Source organism: Heteronotia binoei, chromosome 10 (genome assembly GCF_032191835.1).
Source record: "Heteronotia binoei isolate CCM8104 ecotype False Entrance Well chromosome 10, APGP_CSIRO_Hbin_v1, whole genome shotgun sequence".
Taxonomy (NCBI): Eukaryota; Metazoa; Chordata; class Lepidosauria; order Squamata; family Gekkonidae; genus Heteronotia; species Heteronotia binoei.
In genome coordinates this window covers 7825889-7851814 of record NC_083232.1, presented here as the reverse complement: position 1 = coordinate 7851814, position 25926 = coordinate 7825889, and the positions used below count along the sequence as shown (strand labels likewise).

Sequence of the window (25926 nt, the reverse complement as noted above, 5' to 3'; positions counted from 1 at the left end):
AGAGAGGAACGATGGTAAGAATGGTTGCAGATAAACCAGGGAGGGAGGCATTATGCAACCAGACATACCAGGGGTGGCCAACGGTAGCTCTCAAGATGTTTTTTGCCTACAACTCCCATCAGCCCCAGCCAGCTTGGCCGATGGCTGGGGCAGATGGGAGTTGTAGGCAAAAAACATCTGGAGAGCTACCGTTGGCCACCTCTGAGATATACCACGGATTGTAAGTACTGGCTGGTAAGTTTCTTTTTTGTTTTACTTAATGCACCTAGACCAGCTCTAGTAGTACCCTGAGTTTTTGCCATGTAGAAATAAAGTTGTTTAATTAGAGAGAATCTGCATGATTCCTAACCCCCACCCCCCGTCTTGGCAACTGGGCATGGTACAGTGGCATCTGAGGTCCATGAGTGGCTCTTAGCCACAAGGTATAGATGGAACACTCTGATGCGATGCTCTGTATTCTTGGTGCTTGGGAGGCAACAGTGGGAGGGCTTCTGGAGTTCTGGACCTGCTGGTGGACCTTCTGATGACACCTGGGTTTTGGCCACAGAGTGTTGGACTGGATGGGCCATTGGCCTGATCCAACATGGCTTCTCTTATGTTCTTATGTGACCCAGAGTGTTGGACTGGATGGGCCACTGGCCTGATCCAACATGGCTTCTCTTATGTCCTTATGTGACACAGAGTGTTGGACTGGATGGGCCATTGGCCTGATCCAACATGGCTTCTCTTATGTTCTTATGTGACACAGAGTGTTGGACTGGATGGGCCACTGGCCTGATCCAACATGGCTTCTCTTATGTCCTTATGTGACACAGAGTGTTGGACTGGATGGGCCATTGGCCTGATCCAACATGGCTTCTCTTAAGTTTTTATGTGACACAGAGTGTTGGACTGGATGGGCCATTGGCCTGATCCAACATGGCTTCTCTTATGTTCTTATGTGACCCAGAGTGTTGGACTGGATGGGCCACTGGCCTGATCCAACATGGCTTCTCTTATGTTCTTATGTGACACAGAGTGTTGGACTGGATGGGCCATTGGCCTGATCCAACATGGCTTCTCTTATGTTCTTATGTGACACAGAGTGTTGGACTGGATGGGCTATTGGCCTGATCCAACATGGCTTTTCTTATGTTCTTATGTGACACAGAGTGTTGGACTGGATGGGCCACTGGCCTGATCCAACATGGCTTCTCTTATGTTCTTATGTGACACAGAGTGTTGGACTGGATGGGCCACTGGCCTGATCCAACATGGCTTCTCTTATGTTCTTATGTGATACAGAGTGTTGGACTGGAGGGGCCATTGGCCTGATCCAACATGGCTTCTCTTATGTTCTTATGTGACCCAGAGTGTTGGACTGGATGGGCCACTGGCCTGATCCAACATGGCTTCTCTTATGTTCTTATGTGACACAGAGTGTTGGACTGGATGGGCCACTGGCCTGATCCAACATGGCTTCTCTTATGTTCTTATGTGATACAGAGTGTTGGACTGGAGGGGCCATTGGCCTGATCCAACATGGCTTCTCTTATGTTCTTATGTGACACAGAGTGTTGGACTGGAGGGGCCATTGGCCTGATCTAACATGGCTTCTCTTATGTTCTTATGTGACCCAGAGTGTTGGACTGGATGGGCCACTGGCCTGATCCAACATGGCTTCTCTTATGTTCTTATGTGACACAGAGTGTTGGACTGGATGGGCCATTGGCCTGATCCAACATGGCTTCTCTTATGTTCTTCTGTGACACAGAGTGTTGGACTGGAGGGGCCACTGGCCTGATCCAACATGGCTTCTCTTATGTTCTTATGTGACATAGAGTGTTGGACTGGATGGGCCACTGGCCTGATCCAACATGGCTTCTCTTATGTTCTTATGTGATACAGAGTGTTGGACTGGAGGGGCCACTGGCCTGATCCAACATGGCTTCTCTTATGTTCTTATGTGATACAGAGTGTTGGACTGGAGGGGCCATTGGCCTGATCCAACATGGCTTCTCTTATGTTCTTATGTGACACAGAGTGTTGGACTGGAGGGGCCATTGGCCTGATCTAACATGGCTTCTCTTATGTTCTTATGTGACCCAGAGTGTTGGACTGGATGGGCCACTGGCCTGATCCAACATGGCTTCTCTTATGTTCTTATGTGACACAGAGTGTTGGACTGGATGGGCCATTGGCCTGATCCAACATGGCTTCTCTTATGTTCTTCTGTGACACAGAGTGTTGGACTGGAGGGGCCACTGGCCTGATCCAACATGGCTTCTCTTATGTTCTTATGTGACATAGAGTGTTGGACTGGATGGGCCACTGGCCTGATCCAGCATGGCTTCTCTTATGTTCTTCTGTGACACAGAATGTTGGACTGGATGGGCCATTGGCCTGATCCAACAGGGCTTCTCTTATGTTCTGACACACCTATTGTGCCAGCCTCATGCAACCCATGAGAGAAAATGCAATCCATGAGAGAGAGAACAGTAAAAAGATGGGCAAGACAGTGGCTAGCCTTGCTTGACACAGCGACAGAGATCACAACAGCTTCCTTCATCAGTGTCTCTAAGGTGCTACTGGGCTCAGATCCACCTGCTCTACTGTAAACCAACATGAGTACCCTCTGAATACCTCACAGGGTTGTTGTAAGGCTAAAATGGAGGAAAGGAGAACTGTAGTGTCTTGTGCACCGCGCGGCCATGCAGCAAAGGCGACCAGGGGAAGTCCCTTGGTCACCCTGCGCAGCGCGGGAAAAGACTCCGCCCATCAAGATCAGTGGCGGGAAGTTTGACTGGCCAGGATTGGACTGTTCCGGGTCTACTGTATATAAAGCGGGTCCCGGCCCGCGTTGCTCTCTCTGTGATGTACCATCCAATAAAGCATGTTGCCATCAGCACTGGCAGTGTATTGAGTCCTCCGTCCACATCATGACAGAAGCACGAAGCAGGAGGTGGATCTACAGTGACAGCATCTGACAGGTCAGATCAACCTTGGGAGTGAGCCGGTTCTGGCTGGACTGTTACCAGGGGAAAGCACCTGCTGAAGTCAGCAACTGTATGGCCTGCCGTGATTGGCTGTGCTGTATATATAAGGACAACTGTGCCAGACAGTATTTCTCTCAGTCGAGAGTTGGTTCCTGGCGTAGCGCTTTGTCACTCAGTTTAATGTTATTCACCGCACTAGTTGTATTGTATATAGTTTGTAAATACACTACTTTTATACTAGGTGCTGGTGTGTGGCTCAACTTCTTCCCAGAGTCTACTCTTGGGCAGTTCTCTGTTTTGCACTCTGCACATGCACCACCAATAAGCACGTCTCATCTCCAAGTACATTACAAGAACCATGCAAGCCAGTTTGGAGAGAAAGGTGGGGTAAAAATTACGTAAGAAAGGAGGAGAAAGGAGAGGTATAAATGAAGTAAAATAGTTTTGATGAGCCAAAATAAAGCAGGACAACTCACCTGATCTGTGGAAAAGGTGCTCCTTCAATGGTGCACGTAAACTGCGCGTCTTCACCATCAGCATAATATGCATGTTTAATCTTGTTGACAAATCGAGGAGGAACTGGAAAGTAAGAAGAAGCCTAATTCATATCTGAAACCACATGGCTGAAAACCCAAATGGATATACACTCGAGCTAAGCTGAAGACAACGAAGGGCTTATTCGGGGAGGGGGGGGTGGGGAACAGTTTCCCACATTGTTCTGCAGCTAGAAGCACACAACCAGCAGCTCAAAAAGCATCCAGAAGAAATGCAATGTCTGCAAGGCCATCTCTACCCTATGTCAGTGAAGCAACTCTTTTTCTGCTTGTGCGCTGGTTTCTGTCAGCTAAATGGAGCAAGGGTCTAGTGTGAAGATCAAGATGGGTAGACATGTTAGTCCGTGGTGCAGAGTGGTTAAGCTGCAGTACTGCAGTCCAAACTCTCTGCTCACAACCTGAGTTCGATCCCGGCGGAAGCTGGGTTCAAGGTTGACTCAGCCTTCCATCCTTCCGAGGTCGGTAAAATGAGCACCCAGCTTGCTGGAGGGAAAGTGTAGATCAGGTATGTCCAACAGGTAGATCGCAATCCACCAGTAGATCGCGGAGGGATCAGAGGTAGATCACCAGCCCCACTTGGTCTCATGGTTTGCTGGATAGGTGTTTAGGTTTTTTTGATGATTGTTTGGTGTGGTGGTATTTGATTATTGGTGCCAGTATGATGAATTCTTATTTTTGCTTTTAGAACTGCATTTGTGGTTTTGGCATCATCCAGAGGTCTTCAGTTCCTGTTGATCTTTAATACTTTGGGACCGTGACAGTTTTGGACCAGATTCAGCCAGTGTTAACGTAGCACCCCAGCTACCCCAGTATAACGAAGATGAGTGTTCCAAAAAAGAGCAAAACCTACCACTTTAATGATGAATGGGAAATGGACTACTTCTTCATCATGGTGAAAGACAAGTGTTGTCTACTTTGTAACGCCGCTGTATCCTTGCCCAAAAAGGGTAATCTGGAGCGTCATTATAAGGCTCTGCATAGCAATAAGTTTGATGCTGATTTCCCACCCAAAAGTGAAACTCGAAAACTGAAGCTCAAAGAACTTAAATCTAAATTGGCTGCAATGGTGATGTCAGGGGGTATGACCTAATATGCCAATGAGTTCCTGCTGGGTTTTTTCTACCAAAAAAAGCCCTGTGTGAAACAATGGGGATGTCAGGGGGTGTGGCCTAATAGGCACATGAGTCCCTTGCACTGGGTCAGCCATAGCTCTGGCAGAGGTTGTCCTTGAAAGGGCAGCTGCTGGGAGAGCCCTTTCAGCTCCACCCACCTCACAGGGTGTCTGTTGTGAGGGGAGAAGATATAGGAGATTGTGAGCTGCTCTGAGTCTCTGATTCAGAGAGAAGGGCGGGGTATAAATCTGCAGTCTTCTTCTACAAAAAAGAGCCTTGTAAGCTCTTGGAGGATTGGCTACATCAGGGAGGTGTGACCTAATATGCAAAGGAGCTCCTGCTAGAATTCCACCCCTGGTCATTTCCATGCACACATCAGAGGGCTTCCACCAGTGAACCGCAGCTGACATGGACTTCACAAAAGGATGTTTGAACTTTGGTCACAATAATTATACGGTGCTTTGTACTTAGGAAAATACTAGAGAAACACAAGTCAGTTTGTTCTGTGTAACTGTTGTTTACATAGAACAATAATCTGAAAAGGAGTCCCTGCTACAAAAAAAGCCCTGCCCAGGTCTCTTCCTTACCACAGATGCCATCCCACATGACTTTTGTACACAGAAGTCCCATAATTACCATCATAAGGAATTTGGTTGGCCCCTTCCTTTTGTTTGCACCGGAAGCAAAAATGGTTGCATCTAACCCTATGGGATTAAGTGACAGCTATCAAAGGTGGTGCTGGAGAAGACTCTTGAGAGTCCCTTGGACTGCAAGAAGATCAAATCAGTCAGTCCTGAGGGAAATCAACCCAGACTGTTCCCTGGAAGGTCAGATGCTGAAGCTGAAGTTCAAATACTGTGGCCACCCAATGAGAAGGGAGCACTCCCTGGAGAAGACTCTTGAGAGTCCCTTGGACTGCAAGAAGATCAAATCAGTCAGTCCTGAGGGAAATCAACCCAGACTGTTCCCTGGAAGGTCAGATGCTGAAGCTGAAGCTCAAATACTTTGGCCACCCAATGAGAAGGGAGCACTCCCTGGAGAAGACTCTTGAGAGTCCCTTGGACTGCAAGAAGATCAAATCAGTCAGTCCTGAGGGAAATCAACCCAGACTGTTCCCTGGAAGGTCAGATGCTGAAGCTGAAGTTCAAATACTGTGGCCACCCAATGAGAAGGGAGCACTCCCTGGAGAAGACTCTTGAGAGTCCCTTGGACTGCAAGAAGATCAAATCAGTCAGTCCTGAGGGAAATCAACCCAGACTGTTCCCTGGAAGGTCAGATGCTGAAGCTGAAGCTCAAATACTTTGGCCACCCAATGAGAAGGGAGCACTCCCTGGAGAAGACTCTTGAGAGTCCCTTGGACTGCAAGAAGATCAAATCAGTCAGTCCTGAGGGAAATCAACCCAGACTGTTCCCTGGAAGGTCAGATGCTGAAGCTGAAGCTCAAATACTTTGGCCACCCAATGAGAAGGGAGCACTCCCTGGAGAAGACTCTTGAGAGTCCCTTGGACTGCAAGAAGATCAAATCAGTCAGTCCTGAGGGAAATCAACCCAGACTGTTCCCTGGAAGGTCAGATGCTGAAGCTGAAGTTCAAATACTATGGCCACCCAATGAGAAGGGAGCACTCCCTGGAGAAGACTCTTGAGAGTCCCTTGGACTGCAAGAAGATCAAATCAGTCAGTCCTGAGGGAAATCAACCCAGACTGTTCCCTGGAAGGTCAGATGCTGAAGCTGAAGCTCAAATACTTTGGCCACCCAATGAGAAGGGAGCACTCCCTGGAGAAGACTCTTGAGAGTCCCTTGGACTGCAAGAAGATCAAATCAGTCAGTCCTGAGGGAAATCAACCCAGACTGTTCCCTGGAAGGTCAGATGCTGAAGCTCAAATACTATGGCCACCAAATGAGAAGGGAGCACTCCCTGGAGAAGAATCTTGAGAGTCCCTTGGACTGCAAGAACATCAAATCAGTCAGTCCTAAGGGAAATCAACCCAGACTGTTCCCTGGAAGGTCAGATGCTGAAGCTGAAGCTCAAATACTTTGGCCACCAAATGAGAAGGGAGCACTCCCTGGAGAAGAATCTTAAGAGTCCCTTGGACTGCAAGAAGATCAAATCAGTCAGTCCTAAGGGAAATCAACCCAGACTGTTCCCTGGAAGGTCAGATGCTGAAGCTGAAGCTGAAGCTCAAATACTTTGGCGACCCAATGAGAAGGGAGCACTCCCTGGAGAAGACCCTGATGCTGGGAAAGACAGAAGGCAAAAGAAGAAGGGGACGGCAAAAGAGGAGACGGCTGGACAGCATTACTGATGTGACTAACACGAATTTGAGCAGACTCCGGAGGATGGTGGAAGACAGGAGGGCCTGACGTGACTTTGTCCACGGGGGTCGCAAAGAGTCGGACTCGACTGCGCGACTGAACAACAAAAATCAAAGGTGGTCATTTCACACGGCCGAAGGATTCGTATCACAAATCGAACCCAAACGCAAACATGAACAGACTTCAGCGGGATGTCCCAACTATCTCGTCGCGTGGCACCTCGATCTTTCTATGCACTACGCAAGAGACGTACCAGCAGTAGCGCTCAGAGAAGCAGGATGCTTTACCTTGAACAAAGATCTTCCCCAGCGTACTGGCGTTGCCGGCGGGGCTGGCAGCATAGCACATATACTGCCCTGAGTCGACGCCCGTCAGGTTGTCAAGGATCAAAGTGCAGGAGCCATCGGGGTCTTCGATGACGATGTGATGAGGATCCACCTCCACGGATTTGCCGTCTTCAAGACAAAACAAAATGACACAGTTTTGCAATAGCTGTCATCGGCATCCGCCCTGGTTTTAAGGCGCTATGTGGGTTTATATGCTTTTGAATCGAATGACTGCATGTATACACCAGTTTGGTGTGGTGGTTAAGAGTGTGGACTCTTATCTGGGAGAGCCAGGTTTGATTCCCCACTCCTCCACTTTCAGCTGCTGGAATGGCCTTGGGATAGCCATAGTGGTTAAGTGTGCGGAGTCTTATCTGGGAGAACCGGGTTTGATTCCCCACTCCTCCACTTGCACCTGCTGGGATGGCCTTGGGTCAGCCATAGCTCTAATAGAGAGCCATTCGGGTGTAGTGGTTAAGTGTGCGGACTCTTATCTGGGAGAGCCGGGTTTGATTCCCCACTCCTCCACTTGCAGCTGCTGGGATGGCCTTGGGTCAGCCATAGCTCTAATAGAGAGCCAGTTGGGTGTAGTGGTTAAGTGTGCGGACTCTTATCTGGGAGAGCCGGGTTTGATTCCCCACTCCTCCACTTGCAGCTGCTGGGATGGCCTTGGGTCAGCCATAGCTCTAATAGAGAGCCATTCGGGTGTAGTGGTTAAGTGTGCGGACTCTTATCTGGGAGAGCCGGGTTTGATTCCCCACTCCTCCACTTTCAGCTGCTGGAATGGCCTTGGGTTAGCTATAGTGGTTAAGTGAGCGGACTCTTATCTGGGAGAACCAGGTTTGATTCCCCACTCCTCCACTTGCAGCTGCTGGGAGGGCCTTGGGTCAGCCATAGCTTTAATAGAGAGCCATTCGGGTGTAGTGGTTAAGTGTGCGGACTCTTATCTGGGAGAGCCAGGTTTGATTCCCCACTCCTCCACTTTCAGCTGCTGGAATGGCCTTGGGTTAGCCATAGTGGTTAAGTGAGCGGACTCTTATCTGGGAGAACCAGGTTTGATTCCCCACTCCTCCACTTGCAGCTGCTGGGAGGGCCTTGGGTCAGCCATAGCTTTAATAGAGAGCCATTCGGGTGTAGTGGTTAAGTGTGCGGACTCTTATCTGGGAGAGCCAGGTTTGATTCCCCACTCCTCCACTTTCAGCTGCTGGAATGGCCTTGGGATAGCCATAGTGGTTAAGTGAGCGGACTCTTATCTGGGAGAACCGGGTTTGATTCCCCACTCCTCCACTTGCAGCTGCTGGAATGGCCTTGGGTTAGCCATAGTGGTTAAGTGAGCGGACTCTTATCTGGGAGAACCAGGTTTGATTCCCCACTCTTTCACTTGCACCTGCTGGAATGGCCTTGGGTTAGCCATAGTGGTTAAGTGAGCAGACTGTTATCTGGGAGAACCGGGTTTGATTCCCCACTCCTCCACTTGCAGCTGCTGGAATGGCCCTGGGTTAGCCATAGTGGTTAAGTGAGTGGACTCTTATCTGGGAGAACCGGGTTTGAATCCCCACTCCTCCACTTGCACCTGCTGGAATGGCCTTGGGTCAGCCATAGCTCTCGCAGGAGTTGTTCGTAAAAGGGCAGCTGCTGGGAGAGTCCTCTCAGCCCCACCCACCTCACAGGGTGACTGCTGTGGGGGAGGAAGATAAAGGAGATTGTGAGCCACTCTGAGACTCTGAGGGCGGGATATCAATCCAATATCTTCTTCTATGTAGACTTATGGTGCTTTTACCTGTGTTCCTGCCTAGCTCACTGGAGCCTTTAGGTTGGAGCTTGGGGACAAAGAAGAAGATGATATTGGATTTATATCCCGCCCTCCACTCCGAAGAGTCTCAGAGCGGCTCACGATCTCCTTTACATTCCCCCCTCCACAACAGACACCCTGTGAGGTGGGTGGGGCTGGAGAGGGCTCTCACAGCAGCTGCCCTTTCAAGGACAACCTCTGCCAGAGCTATGGCTGACCCAAGGCCATTCCAGCAGGTGCAAGTGGAGGAGTGGGGAATCAAACCCGTTTCCCCAGATAAGAGTTCGCCCACTTAACCACTATGGCTGACCCAAGGCCATGCTAGCAGCTGCAAGTGGAGGAGTGAGGAATCAAACCCGGTTCCCCCAGATAAGAGTCCGCCCACTTAACCACTATGGCTGACCCAAGGCCATGCTAGCAGCTGCAAGTGGAGGAGTGGGGAATCAAACCCACTTCTCCCAGATAAGAGTCCGCACACTTAACCACTACACCAAACTGGACTCAGTAACAATGGGCAGTAGGATCTAAATCCCTGCTGCCCTGTTCCAATCACGGCCCCCCCGGCTGGTTGAAATGATCCAATGGCATCCTGGCGTGGGAACCTTGAACTGTATATAGTTGGCCCCATTGGCCCAGAACAGCAGTCTTCCTTAATTACTAGTTACCCTGCTGTAACTCAATAAAGAGCTATGATCACTGCACCTGCGTCTCCTCTATGCTTTAAACCCACTGTATTAAAACTTTATTTTGCCCTTACCTGGAACGCCCAAGCTAGCTAGCCTGATCCTGCAGATCTCAGAAGGGGGAAAAAGGTCAGTTCTGGTTCGTGCTAGGATGGGAGACCACCAGGGAAGTCCAGAGTTGCTATGCAGATGCAGTCAATAGCAAACCATTTCTGAACGTCTCTTGCTATGAGAACCCTATGGGATGGTTAATTGCCCTGACCGGTCCTTGACTAGTAGATGAGCAAGAAAGTCCAGGGTTGCCTTTGAACATCTCTTGCCTTGAAAACCCTTTGAACATCTCTTGCCTTGAAAACCCTTTGAACATCTCTTGCCTTGAAAACCCTCTGAACACCTCTTGCCTTGATAACTCTTTGAACATCTCTTGCCTTGATAACTCTTTGAACACCTCGCCTTGAAAACCCTTTGAACATCTCTTGCCTTGATAACCCTTTGAACATCTCTTACCTTGAAAACCCTTTGAACATCTCTTGCCTTGAAAACCCTTCGAACATCTCTTGCCTTGAAAACCCTTTGAACATCTCTTGCCTTAAAAACCCTTTGAACATCTCTTGCCTTGATAACCCTTTGAACACCTCTTGCCTTGAAAACCCTTGAACATCTCTTGCCTTGAAAACCCTTTGAACACCTCTTGCCTTGAAAACCCTTTGAACATCTCTTGCCTTGAAAACCCTTTGAACATCTCTTGCCTTGAAAACCCTTTGAACATCTCTTGCCTTGATAACCCTTTGAACACCTCTTGCCTTGAAAACCCTTGAACATCTCTTGCCTTGAAAACCCTTTGAACACCTCTTGCCTTGAAAACCCTTTGAACATCTCTTGCCTTGATAACCCTTTGAACACCTCTTGCCTTGAAAACCCTTGAACATCTCTTGCCTTGAAAACCCTTTGAACACCTCTTGCCTTGAAAACCCTTTGAACATCTCTTGCCTTGAAAACCCTTTGAACATCTCTTGCCTTGAAAACCCTTTGAACATCTCTTGCCTTGATAACCCTTTGAACACCTCTTGCCTTGAAAACCCTTGAACATCTCTTGCCTTGAAAACCCTTTGAACACCTCTTGCCTTGAAAACCCTTTGAACATCTCTTGCTTTGATAACCCTTTGAACACCTCTTGCCTTGAAAACCCTTTGAACATCTCTTGCCTTGAAAACCCTTTGAACATCTCTTGCCTTGAAAACCCTTTGAACAACTCTTGCCTTGAAAATCCTTTGAACACTTCTTGCCTTGAAAACCCTTTGAACATCTCTTGCCTTGATAACCCTTTGAACATCTCTTGCCTTGAAAACCCTTTGAACATCTCTTGCCTTGATAACTTTTTGAACACCTCTTGATTTGAAAACCCTTTGAACATCTCTTGCCTCGATAACCTTTGAACATCTCTTGCCTTGAAAACCTTATGGGGTCACTGTAAGTCAGCTGAGCCTTTGAATCATAGAATGATAGAGTTGGAAAGTACCTCCAAGGTCATCTAAGCCCAACCCCCTGCACAATGCAGAAAGTTCACAAATACCTCCCCATCACAAACTCAGTGACCCCTGCTTCATGCCCAGAAGATGGCAAAAAACCCTCCAGGATCCTTGGTTAAACTGACCTGGAAAACTTTTTTTGCCCTAACTCCAAAATGGCAATCACCATTTCCCAGGATTTGAAGGTGTTTTCACACATACTTTATTTTCATTGTTTTTAATGATGAAATGTTTTAATGTTTGATGTTCACTGGCTTGGGGTCCCTACTGTGGTAGAAAAGCATCTTAGAAAGGTTTCAGACACATCAATAAAATAAATTACACTGTGGAGTTTAGAGCTGGAAAGCCAGCCGGCTATGTCACTGAAATATTGCAGATGACTAGACAAACCAACTGTTTTCATATTCAGATGCAGAGATGGCCCAATATTCCAGAAAATGGGAAATGCTTAGCCAGCATTTATACCTTTATACCAGGTGACACCCGGCTTGGGAGTTCCTGTTACACGGCAAGCTAACTTGACAGTTTCACCAAGTTCAGCTGTACAGTCAGCCAATTCCTCCTCAAACTCTGGTGGATCTGAAAGATAAAAAAAAAGGTTTGAATCAATTGTTCATCAAGAAGCCCAATCACTCCAGTTTAGATCCAGCGGGTCAGGGTTTGAGGAACTAAGTAGGGTTGGTCTACTGTTGTTCTGCCAAGAAAGGTTCTGTGACTGTAGGGTTGGCCATGAAATGCTCCCTCTACGCTGCGGAGTCTTGTGAGCAAAAATTCTATCTCGTGCACTACTGACATTAAAGTTGTAAGCAAACGTTAGTTTGCTCTGGGGGTCATTTTCCCTGAGCTAAAACAAAAATGTGTGTGCCAGAGGCTCAAAGACCTGTGAGCTAGCTCACACTAAATCAGCTTAGAGGGAATACTCAGTGTTTGAATCGAGTCCACCAAAGAAGATTGTAAACATAAGAACATAAGAGAACCCATGTTGGATCAGGCCAATGGCCCATCCAGTCCAACACTCTGTGTCACATAAGAACAGAAGAGAAGCCATGTTGGATCAGGCCAATGGCCCATCCAGTCCAATACTCTGTGTCACATAAGAACATAAGAGAAGCCATGTTGGATCAGGCCAATGGCCCATCCAGTCCAACACTCTGTGTCACATAAGAACATAAGAGAAGCCATGTTGGATCAGGCCAATGGCCCATCCAGTCCAACACTCTGTGTCACATAAGAACATAAGAGAAGCCACGTTGGATCAGGCCAATGGCCCATCCAGTCCAACACTCTGTGTCACACATAAGAACATAAGAGAAGCCATGTTGGATCAGGCCAATGGCCCATCCAGTCCAACACTCTGTGTCACATAAGAACATAAGAGAAGCCACATTGGATCAGGCCAATGGCCCATCCAGTCCAACACTCTGTGTCGCACATAAGAACATAAGAGAAGCCATGTTGGATCAGGCCAATGGCCCATCCAGTCCAACACTCTGTGTCACAGAAGAACATAAGAGAAGCCATGTTGGATCAGGCCAGTGGCCCATCCAGTCCAACACTCTGTGTCACAGAAGAACATAAGAGAAGCCATGTTGGATCAGGCCAATGGCCCATCCAGTCCAACACTCTGTGTCACACATAAGAACATAAGAGAAGCCATGTTGGATCAGGCCAATGGCCCATCCAGTCCAACACTCTGTGTCACAGAAGAACATAAGAGAAGCCATGTTGGATCAGGCCAGTGGCCCATCCAGTCCAACACTCTGTGTTCCACAGTGGTCAATATATGTGTGTGTGTATATATATACATACATATATATACATATATATATACACACACACACACACATATATATATACACACATACTGTGGCTAATAGCCACTGATGGACCTCTGCTCCATATTTTTATCCAATCCCCTCTCGAAGCTGGCTATGCTTGTAGCCGCTGCCACCTCCTGTGGCAGTGAATTCCACATGTTAATCACCCTTTGGGTGAAGAAGGACTTCCTTTTATCCGTTTTAACCTGACTGCTCAGCAATTTCATTGAATGCCCATGAGTTCTTGTATCGTGAGAAAGGCAGAAAAGGACTTCTTTCTCCACTTTCTCCATCCCATGCATAATCTTGTCAACCTCTATCATGTCACCCCACAGTCGACGTTTCTCCAAGCTAAAGAGCCCCAAGCGTTTTAACCTTTCTTCATAGGGAAAGTGTTCCAACCCTTTAATCATTCTAGTTGCCCTTTTTTGCACTTTTTCAATGCTATAATATCCTTTTTGAGGTGCGGTGACCAGAATTGCACACAGTATTCTAAATGAGACCGCACTGTGGTAAGTTCAAGGATGGAATTCTAGCAGGAGCTCCTTTGCATATTAGGCCACACAGCCCTGATGTAGCCACTCCTCCAAGAGCTTACCAAAAAGAGCCTTGTAAAGCTCTTGGAGGATTTGCTACAGCAGGGCTGTGTGGCCTAATATGCAAAGGAGCTCCTGCTAGAATTCCACCCCTGGGTAAGGTACATCAGAAGAAGGCAACGGCAAACCACTGCTCATGTCATGCCTGAAACAACCTTCGGTGAACATGAAGTTGTGACTCAACATCAGGTTCTTCTTCCTTCACCAAGAAGAATGGCAAGGAGGAAAAGTTATGTTGTAATCCGCCCTGAGCCCGACCTGAGAAAGGCGGACTACAAATCAGCAAAAATCAATCAATCAATAAAAGTAGAGGGATTACAAATGGAGAATTTTCCAAAAGAAGACCGAACTTTAATATGGTACTTGCTCTCAGCTGCTAGGACATTGTATGCGCAGTTGTGGAAGCAAGAAAAAATACCAGAAAAATGGGACTGGACTTTAAAAGTTATGTCATGGAGTGAAATGATAAGCTAACAAGCTAACAAGAAAATTAAGAGACTGCGATTTAGAACTCTTTAATCGGGAGTGGAAGAAATTCAGAAGATATGTAGAAAAAGAGTGGAAAATAAAAGGACACTGGACAATTTTTGAAGATTAAGACCTTTAAGACAAGAATATAACTTTTGAAGGGTTTTTTTTTTCTTTCTTAATCAATTTTTGTTTTTTCTTGATAGTTAAAGGTACCTTTAATATCTGTTTTCTAAAAAATAACACTGGCGGGGGTCAATTATTGGGGGGTGGGGTGGGAGGAAAGTAAGATGTGGGGTAGAATGATGCTTTCATCTTAAGGCTTTTTTTTATAAGCTGTAGAAATAGTTCTACTACCATATGTTACTAATAAAATTGTTTATACACAATAAAAAGTAGAGGTAGGAAGTTAACTGGGCGCAGAAGAGGTACACGGTGAAGAGGCTTAGGGGACAAGAGTTTCGAGTCCCCTTTCTCAGAGGAGACTCACCCCAAACCGGCAGGCTGATGCGATGCTGGATGCCGCAGATCTCCTTCACCCAAGAGTTCTTGATGATGACAGTGCGGGCTTGGAACACGTATTTACGGACCGAGTCTTCCCGCTCGTGCCAAATCTCAAATGCCCGGTCGTCCCCTTCTACCAGATCATTTACATCGATGTTTGAAAGCTGGAGAATTGGAGGGAAGAGTGGCGAAAGCATCGGTGGAAAAGAGCGCTAACGCAATGTGAGCCTTCGTGAGTCACAGCTCACACCTAACGAGCAGTAGGGACTCACGGAAACTCCGGCCCTGCCACAAATTTTGTGAGTCTTTCAGGTGCTCCCTGAGCTCTTGATCTTTTCTGCTGCAACAGACAGACTAATACAGCTACCCCTCCTGATGTATCCCCATAAAAAGTAAGTAGGCTGGAATAATGTAAATACATAAACAGCTAAAGATTTCTCAGCTCTAAACCCAGGGCTTTTATTGTAACAGGAGCTCCTTTGCATATTAGGCCATGCACCCCTGATGTAGCCAATCCTCCTGGAGCTTTCAGTAGGCTCTGTACTAAGAACCCTGTAAGCTCTTGGTGGATTGGCTACATCATGGGGTGTGGCCTTATATGCAAAGGAGTTCTGCTACAAAAGAAGCCTTGCTTAAACCTATGCACTGAAGTTGGTCACGGTCTCCCTGCAAGGTTTTAATTTATTTATTTAGCCAAACTGTCTCTCAAAAGCCATCTATATCAGGGGTGTCAAACATGCAGCCCCGGGGGCCAAACCAGGCCCCCAGAGGGCTTCTATCAGCCCCCTCCAAGCAACTGCCTGTCATCTGCTTCCTTCTCCCTCACTCTTGCTTCCTTCTGTGTTACAGCTTGCTTTGTGAGGCTTGCTCACTCACACAGAAGCTACAGAGCAAAACCCCTATTTTCTCCATTGGCTGAGGCTCCTCCCTTGGGGAGGAAGGGGGGGGGCATAGCTTGCTTTGCCAGGCTCTCTCAATCGCACAGCAGAGCTACTGAGCCAAGCCTCTTTTTCCTCTATTGGGGAAGGAAGGAAAGAGCCAGAGCTTCCTTTGCTTAGTTCCCTGGATCCCATGGGAGAAATACAAAGAAAGCACCTTTAAGACCAATGAGTGCTAATGTTTTAAGTAAGTTGTAAGGCTTAAAAGAAAAAGAAAGAAAAGATGTTGTGTTTGTCTGTGTCCTTTATAAAGTTTATCTCTCGGCTACCTAATTTTAAATAGGGACACACATGGCCCAGCCCAACATGGCCCGGCCCAACAATGCCTCATTTGTGTCAGATCCGGCCCTCAAACAAATGAGTTTGACACCCTGATCTATAGCATCAAATGCATAACTACTCTGAGCTGGCACTGCTAAGAAGAAGATGATGATATTGGATTTATATCCCACCCTCCACTCCGAAGAGTCTCAGAGGGGTTCACAGTCTCCTTTCCCTTCCTCCCCCACAACAGACACCCTGTGAGGTAGATGAAGGTATTGGATTTATATGCCGCCCTCCACTCTGAAGAGTTTCAGAGGGCTCACAATCTCCTTTACCTTCCTCCCCCCCACAACAGACCACCCTGTGAGGTAGATGAAGATATTGGATTTATATCCCGCCTCCATTCCAAAGAGTCTCAGAGCGGCTCACAATCTCCTTTCCCTTCCTCCCCCACAACAGACACCCTGTGAGGTAGATGAAGATATTGGATTTATATCCCGCCCTCCACTCCGAAGAGTCTCAGAGCGGCTCACAGTTCTCCTTTCCCTTCTCCCCCACAACAGACACCCTGTGAGGTAGATGAAGATATTGGATTTATATCCCGCCCTCCACTCCAAAGAGTCTCAGAGGGGCTCACAATCTCCTTTCTCTTCCTCCCCCACAATAGACACCCTGTGAGGTAGATGAAGATATTGGATTTATATCCCGCCCTCCACTCCGAAGAGTCTCAGAGGGGCTCACAATCTCCTTTCTCTTCCTCCCCCACAACAGACACCCTGTGAGGTAGATGAAGATATTGGATTTATATCCCGCCCTCCACTCCGAAGAGTCTCAGAGGGGTTCACAGTCTCCTTTCCCTTCCTCCCCCACAATAGACACCCTGTGAGGTAGATGAAGATATTGGATTTATATCTCACCCTCCACTCCGAAGAGTCTCAGAGCGGCTCCCAATCTCCTTTACCTTCCTCCCCCACAACAGACACCATATGAGGTAGATGAAGATATTGGATTTCTATCCCGCCCTTCACTCCAAAGAGTCTCAGAGGGGCTCACAATCTCCTTTCCCTTCCTCCCCCACAACAGACACCCTGTGAGGTAGATAAAGATATTGGATTTATATCACGCCCTCCACTCCAAAGAGTCTCAGAGCGGCTCACAATCTCCTTTACCTCTTCCCCCACAACAGACACCCTGTGAGGTAGATGAAGATATTTTATTTATATCCCGCCCTCCATTCCGAAGAGTTTCAGAGGGGCTCACAATCTCCTTTACCTTCCTCCCCCTCCCCCACAACAGACACTCTGTGAGGTAGATGAAGATATTGGATTTATATCCCGCCCTCCACTCCGAAGAATCTCAGAGCGGCTCACAATCTCCTTTCCCTTCCTCCCCCACAACAAACACCCTGTGAGGTAGATGGAGATATTGGATTTATATCCCGCCCTCCACTCCGAAGAGTCTCAGAGCGGCTCACAATCTCCTTTACCTCTTCCCCCATAACAGACACCCTGTGAGGTAGATGAAGATATTTTATTTATATCCCGCCCTCCATTCCGAAGAGTTTCAGAGGGGCTCACAATCTCCTTTACCTTCCTCCCCCTCCCCCACAACAGACACTCTGTGAGGTAGATGAAGATATTGGATTTATATCCCGCCCCTCCACTCCGAAGAATCTCAGAGCGGCTCACAATCTCCTTTTCCTTCCTCCCCCACAACAAACACCCTGTGAGGTAGATGGAGATATTGGATTTATATCCCGCCCTCCACTCCGAAGAATCTCAGAGCGGCTCACAATCTCCTTTCCCTTCCTCCCCCCCCCCCCACAACAGACACAACAGATGCTAGCATCTGCAAGTGGGGGAGCATTAATAGGATGCATCGATCATTTTAGGACAAACTGTTGCAAGACAGATCACCGGATCTTCTCAGTGTTTATTTGGGTGTTTTTTTAAAGCTAAACTGAAGCCATACAAGTGCCATTTGGGCTGGGAAAGAAGGCGGGGGAGAGAGATTCTTGTTAATCAATGAGAAAAAAACGACAATCCAACCTTCATCATGTTCTTGAAGCTGTAGCTGTACGTTTCCGTCTTGGTGTCCCGTTTGGGCTTGCAGACTAAGAGGTAGTTCTTGAAGAGGAAGACATGACGTTTGTGACCCTTCCAGGCCATTCGGGGATCCGGGGGCTCCCTCCCACACTATGAACTGTCCCTGAAAAGACGAGGAAAATCCAGTTGGCAGGACGTCAGGAGCACTCCAGTTTAATGCAAATGCTGATCAGGGAAGGGATTCTTTCCTGAGCTAAATCCGGGCGTGACAGACATAAGAACATCAGAAGAGGTCTGCTGGATCAGATGCTGGTCCATCTACTCCAGTATCCCATCTCACACAGAGGCCAACCTCGCTGTTCTCTTCCCTCTTATGACCCCATCAACGACCCCCTTTAAGGTGCAAGGAGGAGTCTTTCAGGAGGGTACCCGTGGTCGTCTGCAGGCGAAGAGGAAGATTCGAGCCCAGGAGCACATTAGAGACTGACAAGATCAACCAGGATCTAGAGTATAGCTATTGAGAGTCGACGCATCTGACGAAGGGAGCTTTGCTGCTGGGAAATTTTTTTAAGTCTGTAAGGTGCTACCGGGACTTGGATCTTGGAAGAAAGTGGGCTCTTTTAGAGTTAGTAAGTAAGTAAGTCAGTAAATTTTTATTTATACCCCGCCCTCCCCGCCGAGGCAGGCTCAGGACGGCTTACAGAGCACGATACGAAATCATGGTATCACAAATGACTGATAAAACCAATAACAATATAAACACAAATATAAATTAATTTAAAAAGTTAAAACAATACAGTGGTGCTACAGTCTCTGTTTATCCAGCAGCGTCATATTTATTCTGGTTACATCCTAAAGGCTTCTTGGAAGAGGGCAGTTTTGCAGGCCCTGCGGAACTGATTGAGGTCCCGCAGGGCCCGCACCTCCTCCGGCAGCTGATTCCACCATTGGGGGGGCTTTTATAGAGAAGGCCAGCTCCCTGGTCGTTTTAAGTTTGGCCTCCTTAGGCCCAGGGATTTCCAGGAGATTTTGTGAACTGGAGCGCAGTGCCCTCTGGGGAACATATGGAGAGAGGCGGTCCCTGAGGTAGGCAGGTCCTCGGCCATATAGGGCTTTATAGGTAATAACCAGCACCTTGTAACGAACCCGGTATACAATTGGCAGCCAGTGCAGTTCCCGCAGCCTAGGCCACACGTGTTCCCACCGAGGTAGTCCCGTTAGTAGCCTGGCTGCTGCGTTCTGCACTAGCTGCAGTTTCCGCGTTCGATACAGGGGCAGCCCCATGTAGAGGGCATTACAGTAGTCCAATCTCGAGGTGACCATCGCATGGATCACTGTTGCCAGGTCACCTTGCTCCAAGAAGGGGGCCAACTGCCTCGCCCGTCTGAGACTGCCTCGCCCGTTATACTGAAACACAGTGGAAGAATGCTGGGTCGGCTGGTCTCCTCCTTCTGATGTTCCCACAGTTAGCAGCAGGAGGCTGCAAGAAGGGAGGAAGCTAGAACAAGGCGCGATGGTGGTGGCTTGAGGGGAGAGGTCTGACCACTTCTTCCCCTCCCTCTGACAGTCCCTTTATTAGAAAGCGGAGACAGGGATCCTGCAGCTGAGAGACGATCCGCTTTGTTTTCGCACGAACACACGAAGCTGCCTTTCACCGAATCAGATCCTTGGCCCATCAAAGGCATTGTCGGAGTGTGCAATCAGTACATAACCATCCCGAATAAACAGAGAATCTGATTCAGCTACCAAATAAAAGCCAAATAAAAGCCAAGACAAAAATGCGTGAGCTGGTGGCTTAAAAAAAAACTGTGAGCTACTTCACGCTAATTCAACTCAGAGGGAACGCTGGATCCCAACCTTTAACTACTTTCATATTAACCAAAGCAGTAAGCCTAACTCGCTTCACCCCCAAATTTTCCACAGCCAATCCAGTTTACTTGGAAGATACTTTGTTTTCCAAAAACTAGCCAAGTCTTTACCTTACAAACCCTATGGGAGGGGCTGTGGCTGACTGGAATAACAGCTGCTGGGCATGCTGAAGGTCCCCGGTTCAATCCCCAGCATCTCCAGTTAAAAGGACCAGGCAGGAAGTGATGTGAAAGACTTCAGCCTGCGACCCCAGACAGGAGGTGGTAGCAGCTGCAAGCATAGATGGCTTCAAACGGGGATTGGATAAACATGTAGAGCAGAGGTCCATCAGTGGCTATAAGCCACAGTGTGCTGATGGAATTCTATGTCTGGGGCAAGTGATGCTCTGTATTCTTGGTGCTTGGGTGTGTGTGGCAACAGTGGGAGGGCTTCTAGTGGACTTCCACTGGTGGACCTCCTGATGGCATCTGGTTTTTTGACCACTTCGTGACAGAGTGTTGGACTGGATGGGCCCCTTTGCCTGATCCAACATGGCTTCCCTTATGTTCTTATGGCCCTGGAGAGCCGCTGTCATCGTGAGTAGACAAGGCTGATTTTCATAGAATCATAGAATTGGAAGGGACCTCCAGGGTCATCTAGTCCAATCCCCTGCCACAATGCAGGAAACTCATAAACACCTCCCCCCTAAATTCACAGGATCTTCATTGCTGTCAGATGGCCATCTAGCCTCTGTTTAAAAAACTCCAAGGAAGGAGAGCTCACCACCTCCCAAGGAAGCCTGTTCCGATGAGGAATCGCTATAGCGGTCAGAAGTTCTTCCTGATGTTGAGTCGGAAACTCTTTTGATTTAATTTCAACCCATTGGTTCTGGTCCTACCTTCCAGGGCCACAGACAATAATTCCACACCATCCTCTCTAGGACAGCCCTTCAAGTACTTGAAGATGGTGATCATATCACCTCTCAGCCGTCTCCTCTCCAGGCTAAACATCCCCAGCTCCTTCAACCTTTCCTCATAGGACTTGGTCTCCAGACCCCTCACCATCTTTGTCACCCTCCTCTGGACTCGTTCCAGCTTGTCAATATCCTTCTTAAAATGTGATGTCCAAAAGTGAACACAATACTCCAGGTGAGGTCTTACCAGAGCAGAGTAAAGCGATACCATCACATCACGTGATCTGGACACCATACTTCTGTTGATACAGCCCAAAATTGCATTTGCCTTTTTAGCCACCTCATCACACTGTTGACTCCTGTTCAGTGTATGATCCACTAAGACCCCTAGATTCTTTTCGCACACACTACTGCTAAGACAAATCTCCCCCATCCTATAACCATACATTGGATTTTTCCTACCTAAATGCAAAACTTTACATTTATCCCCGTTAAAATTCATTTTATTGATTTTAGCCCAGTTTTCCAGCCTGTCAAGGTCATCCTGTATCCTGTTTCTGTCTTCTTCTGTGTTTCCAACCCCTCCCAATTTAGTATCATCTGAAAATTTAATAAGTATTCCCTCTATTCCTTCATCCAAATCATGGATAAAGATGTTGAACAAAACAGGTCCCAGGACAGATCCTTGAGGCACTCCGCTTGTCACTCCTCTCCAAGAGGATGAGGAACCATTCACAAGCACTCTTTGGGTGCGATCTGTCAACCAGTTACAACCAGATTTTGATTGACTAAGGGCCTGATTCAGTATAAGACAGCTTCATGTGCGGTGAGTCACAGGGTTCCTCGGGAGGTGGTGGGCTCTCCTTCCTTGGACGTTTTGAAGCAGAGGCTAGATGGCCATCTGACAGCAATGAAGATCCTGTGAATTTAGGGGGAGGTGTTTGTGAGTTTAGAGCGGTTCCTCAGTGGAACAGGCTTCCTCGGGAGGTGGTGGGCTCTCCTTCCTTGGGAGGTTTTTCAACAGAGGCTAGATGGCCATCTGACAGCAATGAAGATCCTGTGAATTTAGGGGGAGGTGTTTGTGAGTTTAGAGCGGTTCCTCAGTGGAACAGGCTTCCTCGGGAGGTGGTGGGCTCTCCTTCCTTGGACGTTTTGAAACAGAGGCTAGATGGCCATCTGACAGCAATGAAGATCCTGTGAGTTTAAGGGGAGGTGTTTGTGAGTTTAGAGCGGTTCCTCAGTGGGACAGGCTTCCTCCTCGGGAGGTGGTGGGCTCTCCTTCCTTGGACGTTTTGAAGCAGAGGCTAGATGGCCATCTTGACAGAAATGAGGATCCTGTGAATTTAGGGGGAGGGGTTTGTGAGTTTCCTGCATTGTGCGGGGGGTGGGGTGGACTAGATGACCCTGGATGTCCCTTCCGATTCTACGCTTCTGTGGGTCAGCTGCAACTTCATGGTACTTTCCACCACAAAATCTTTTAGACGCCAGAAGACTCCTATTTACTGCTGCTTGGAATAAGACTCTGAGGCTTCCATTACCTGCCGGATGGGCTCCCCAAGGATTTCAAGGGTTCCAGGATAATTCTCAATGAGTGACACGTGGAGGTTGTTTTCTGCACGCCTGGAAAGCGCAGACACGATGGCATAAGCTTGCTCCAGCAGTGCACAGTTTTGATTGCTTCTTGCCTTGTTTCGAATTAATTCCTGTAGGGGAGGGGGAGAAAGTTATCATGCATACAATCTCACGTCATCTAATTGGGGGATTCTTCCTTTAAGAAGAAGAAGATGAAGAAGAAGATATTGGATTTCTATCCCACCCTCCACTCCAAAGAGTCTCAGAGCGGCTCACAATCTCCTTTCCCTTCCTCCCCCACAACAGACACCCTGTGAGGTGGGTGGGGCTGGAGAGGGCTCTCCCAGCAGCTGCCCTTTCAAGGACAACCTCTGCCAGAGCTATGGCGGACCCAAGGCCATGCTAGCAGGTGCAAGTGGAGGAGTGGGGAATCAAACCCGGTTCTCCCAGATAAGAGTCCGCACACTTAACCACTACACCAAACTGGCTCTCTTTATTTAGAAAATTTATATGCTGACTTTTCGGAGATAGCCTTGAGGTGGCTTAAGATAACCATTTAAAAGCCACTGTAACACTTCCCATTCAAACACACCCGTAAAAATGAGTCCATGCCATTAAAACAAAATCCATTTAAAAAAACCAGGGTAGCACCATTAAAACAAGCCAGAGCATGACAACATAACAACATACACACTGAGAAGCCTAAAATGATGTCAATAAAACGATCCCCAGACCAGAAGCAGACTATAGAAATATATTTTTAAAAATTAGCCTTTAGTTAAGAGCTGTGGTTAAAGGGGATGTTTTAGCCTGGCACCTAAAAGACAGCAAAGTAGGTGCCAGGCAAGACTCACAGGGGTAGGCATTCCAAATATGGGTGCCACCAGTGAAAAAGCCTTGTCTCCAGTCAGCGCCCACCTAACCTTGGAAGGCGGGGGCAGAGAGAGAAGGCCTTTAGAATAGGGCCTTATCTGGAAGAAGAAGAAGAAGAAGATATTGGATTTATATCCCGCCCTCCACTCCGAAGAGTCTCAGAGCGGCTTACAATCTCCTTTACCTTCCTCCCCCACAACAGACACCCTGTGAGGTAGATGAAGATATTGGATTTATATCCCGCCCTCCACTCCGAAGAGTCTCAGAGCGGCTCACAATCTCCTTTCCCTTCCTCCCCCACAACAGACACCCTGTGAGGTAGATGAAGATATTGGATTTATATCCCGCCCTCCACTCCGAAGAGTCTCAGAGGGGCTCACAATCTCCTTTCCCTTCCTCCCCCACAACAGACACCCTGTGAGGTGGGTGGGGCTGGAGAGGGCTCCCACAGCAGCTGCCCTTTCAAGGACAACCTCTGCCAAAGCTATGGCTGACCCAAGGCCATTCCAGCAGTTGCAAGTGGAGGAGCGGGGAATCAAACCCGCTTCTCCCAGATAAGAGTCCGCACACTTAACCACTACACCAAACTGGCTCTCCACAGTTTGGCAAGATAACACCGGAAGAGCTGAGCCTTCAACTACCCCTGCGCTCAAGCCATTTAGGGTTTTAAAATTAAGAAAAATTGCTTTGAATTGGGCCCGGGGAAAAGGACAGCCAGTGCAGATCTTTCAGCATAGGACTGGTGGGATTCCTGCATCTTGCGCCACCCCACCCCACCGCCTAGCTGGTGAATTTTGGACTGAAGTGCCTCATTTTTTTTCAAACACAGTCTCACATAACATTCAAGAGAAAGCACATTAAAGAAAGGAAATAAAGGCAGGGGATTAGACATTCGTTTGTTGTTCAGTCGCACAGTCGAGTCCGACCCTTTGCGACCCCGTGGACCAAGTCATGCCAGGCCCTCCTGTCTTCCACCATCCTCCGAAGTCTGCTCAAATTCGTGTTAGTGTCCTCAGTCATTTACATGAGCCCCGTGGCGCAGAGTGTTAAAGCTGCAGTACTGCGGTCCTAAACTCTGCTCACGACCTGAGTTTGATCCCCGGCGGAAGCTGGGTTTTCAGGTAGCCGGCTCCAGGTTGGCTCAGCCTTCCATCTTCTGAGGTTGGTAAAGTGAGTACCCAGCTTGCTGGGGGTCAAGTGTAGAGAACTGGGGAAGGCAATGGCAAACCACCCTGTAAAAAGTCTGCCGTGACAACGTTGTGAGAGCAACGTCACCCCAGAGTCGGAAATGACTGGTGCTTGCACAGGGGACCTTTCCCTTCCTTACCATTAGTAATTACATTAGACATTATAGGAAATCAAAAAGTTGACATTGAAAATATTTTATGCACATCCTCTGTGAGAAATAATCTGTGTGAAGCCGAAAGAATCAACTAGGATTATATCGAACCGCCTCCCTTTTATGCTCCTGCAGAATGACAGATCAAATTGCCAACATTCGATGGATTATGGAGAAAGCATGGGAGTATCAAAAAAAGTCTGTTTCTGTTTCATTGGCTATGCTAAAGCCTTTGATTGTGTGGATCACAACAAACTTTGGCAAATCCTTAAAGAGAGGGGAGTACCAGACCACCTCACATGTCTCCTGAGAAACCTGTATAAGGGTCAAGAAGCAACTGTCAGAACGGGATATGGAACAACTGATTGGTTTAGAATAGGAAAAGGAGTTCGACAAGGATGTATATTGTCACCCTGCTTATTTAATTTATATGCAGAATACATCACGTGGAATGCTGGCCTGGATGAAGCGGAAGCCTTCATCCAGAAGCCTGGGGAGGGACGGTGGCTCAATGATAGAGCATCTGCTTGGTAAGCAGAAGGTCCCAGGTTCAATCCCCGGCATCTCCAACCAATATTCATATTCAAGCCAGAATTAAGATTGCCGGGAAATCAACAACCTCAGATTTGCAGATGATACCACTCTAATGGCAGAAAGTGAGGAGGACCTAAAGAACCTCTTGTTGAGGGTGAAAGAGGAGAGCACAAAAGTAGGCTTGAAACTCAACAGCAAAAAACCTAAGATCATGGCATCCGGCCCCATCACTCCTTGGCAAATAGAAGGGGAAGATATAGAAGTAGTGACAGACTTCACATTTCTGGGATCCAAGATCACTGCAGATGGTGACTGTAGCCATGAAATTAAAAGACGTTTGCTCCTTGAGAGAACAGCTATGGTGAACCTGGGCAGTATAATAAAAAGTGGAGACATCAGCCTGCCAACAAAAGTCCATATAGTCAAAGTGATGGTATTCCCAGTAGTAATGCATGGCTGTGAGAGCTGGACCATAAGGAAGGCCGAGCGCAGAAGAACAGATGCTTTTGAGCTGTGGCGCTGGAGAAGACTCTTGAGAGTCCCTTGGACTGCAAGAAGTTCCAATCAGTCAATCCTAAGGGAAATCAACCCAGACTGTTCCCTGGAAGGTCAGATGCTGAAGCTGAAGCTCAAATACTTTGGCCACCAAATGAGAAGGGAGCACTCCCTGGAGAAGATCCTGATCCTGGGAAAGATATCACCCTGCCAACAAAAGTCCGTATAGTCAAAGTGATGGTATTCCCAGTAGTAATGTACGGCTGTGAGAGCTGGACCATAAGGAAGGCCGAGTGCAGAAGAACAGATGCTTTTGAGCTGTGGCGCTGGAGAAGACTCTTGAGAGTCCCTTGGACTGCAAGAAGATCAAATCAATCAGTCCTAAGGGAAATCAACCCAGACTGTTCCCTGGAAGGTCAGTTGATGAAGCTGAAG

General features: G+C 47.8%; 1 protein-coding gene across 1 annotated transcript in view; it reads right to left on the bottom strand.

Annotated features, from left to right (window-relative positions):
• OBSCN (obscurin, cytoskeletal calmodulin and titin-interacting RhoGEF) overlaps window positions 1-25926 on the bottom strand; it is a 294242-nt gene that overhangs the window by 19585 nt on the left and 248731 nt on the right. The window contains 7 exon segments of the mRNA XM_060248274.1: window positions 3452-3554; window positions 7243-7410; window positions 11751-11864; window positions 14657-14834; window positions 17921-18043; window positions 18045-18080; window positions 22217-22381. Of these exon segments, the coding sequence (XP_060104257.1) occupies window positions 3452-3554; window positions 7243-7410; window positions 11751-11864; window positions 14657-14834; window positions 17921-18043; window positions 18045-18080; window positions 22217-22381 (887 nt within the window).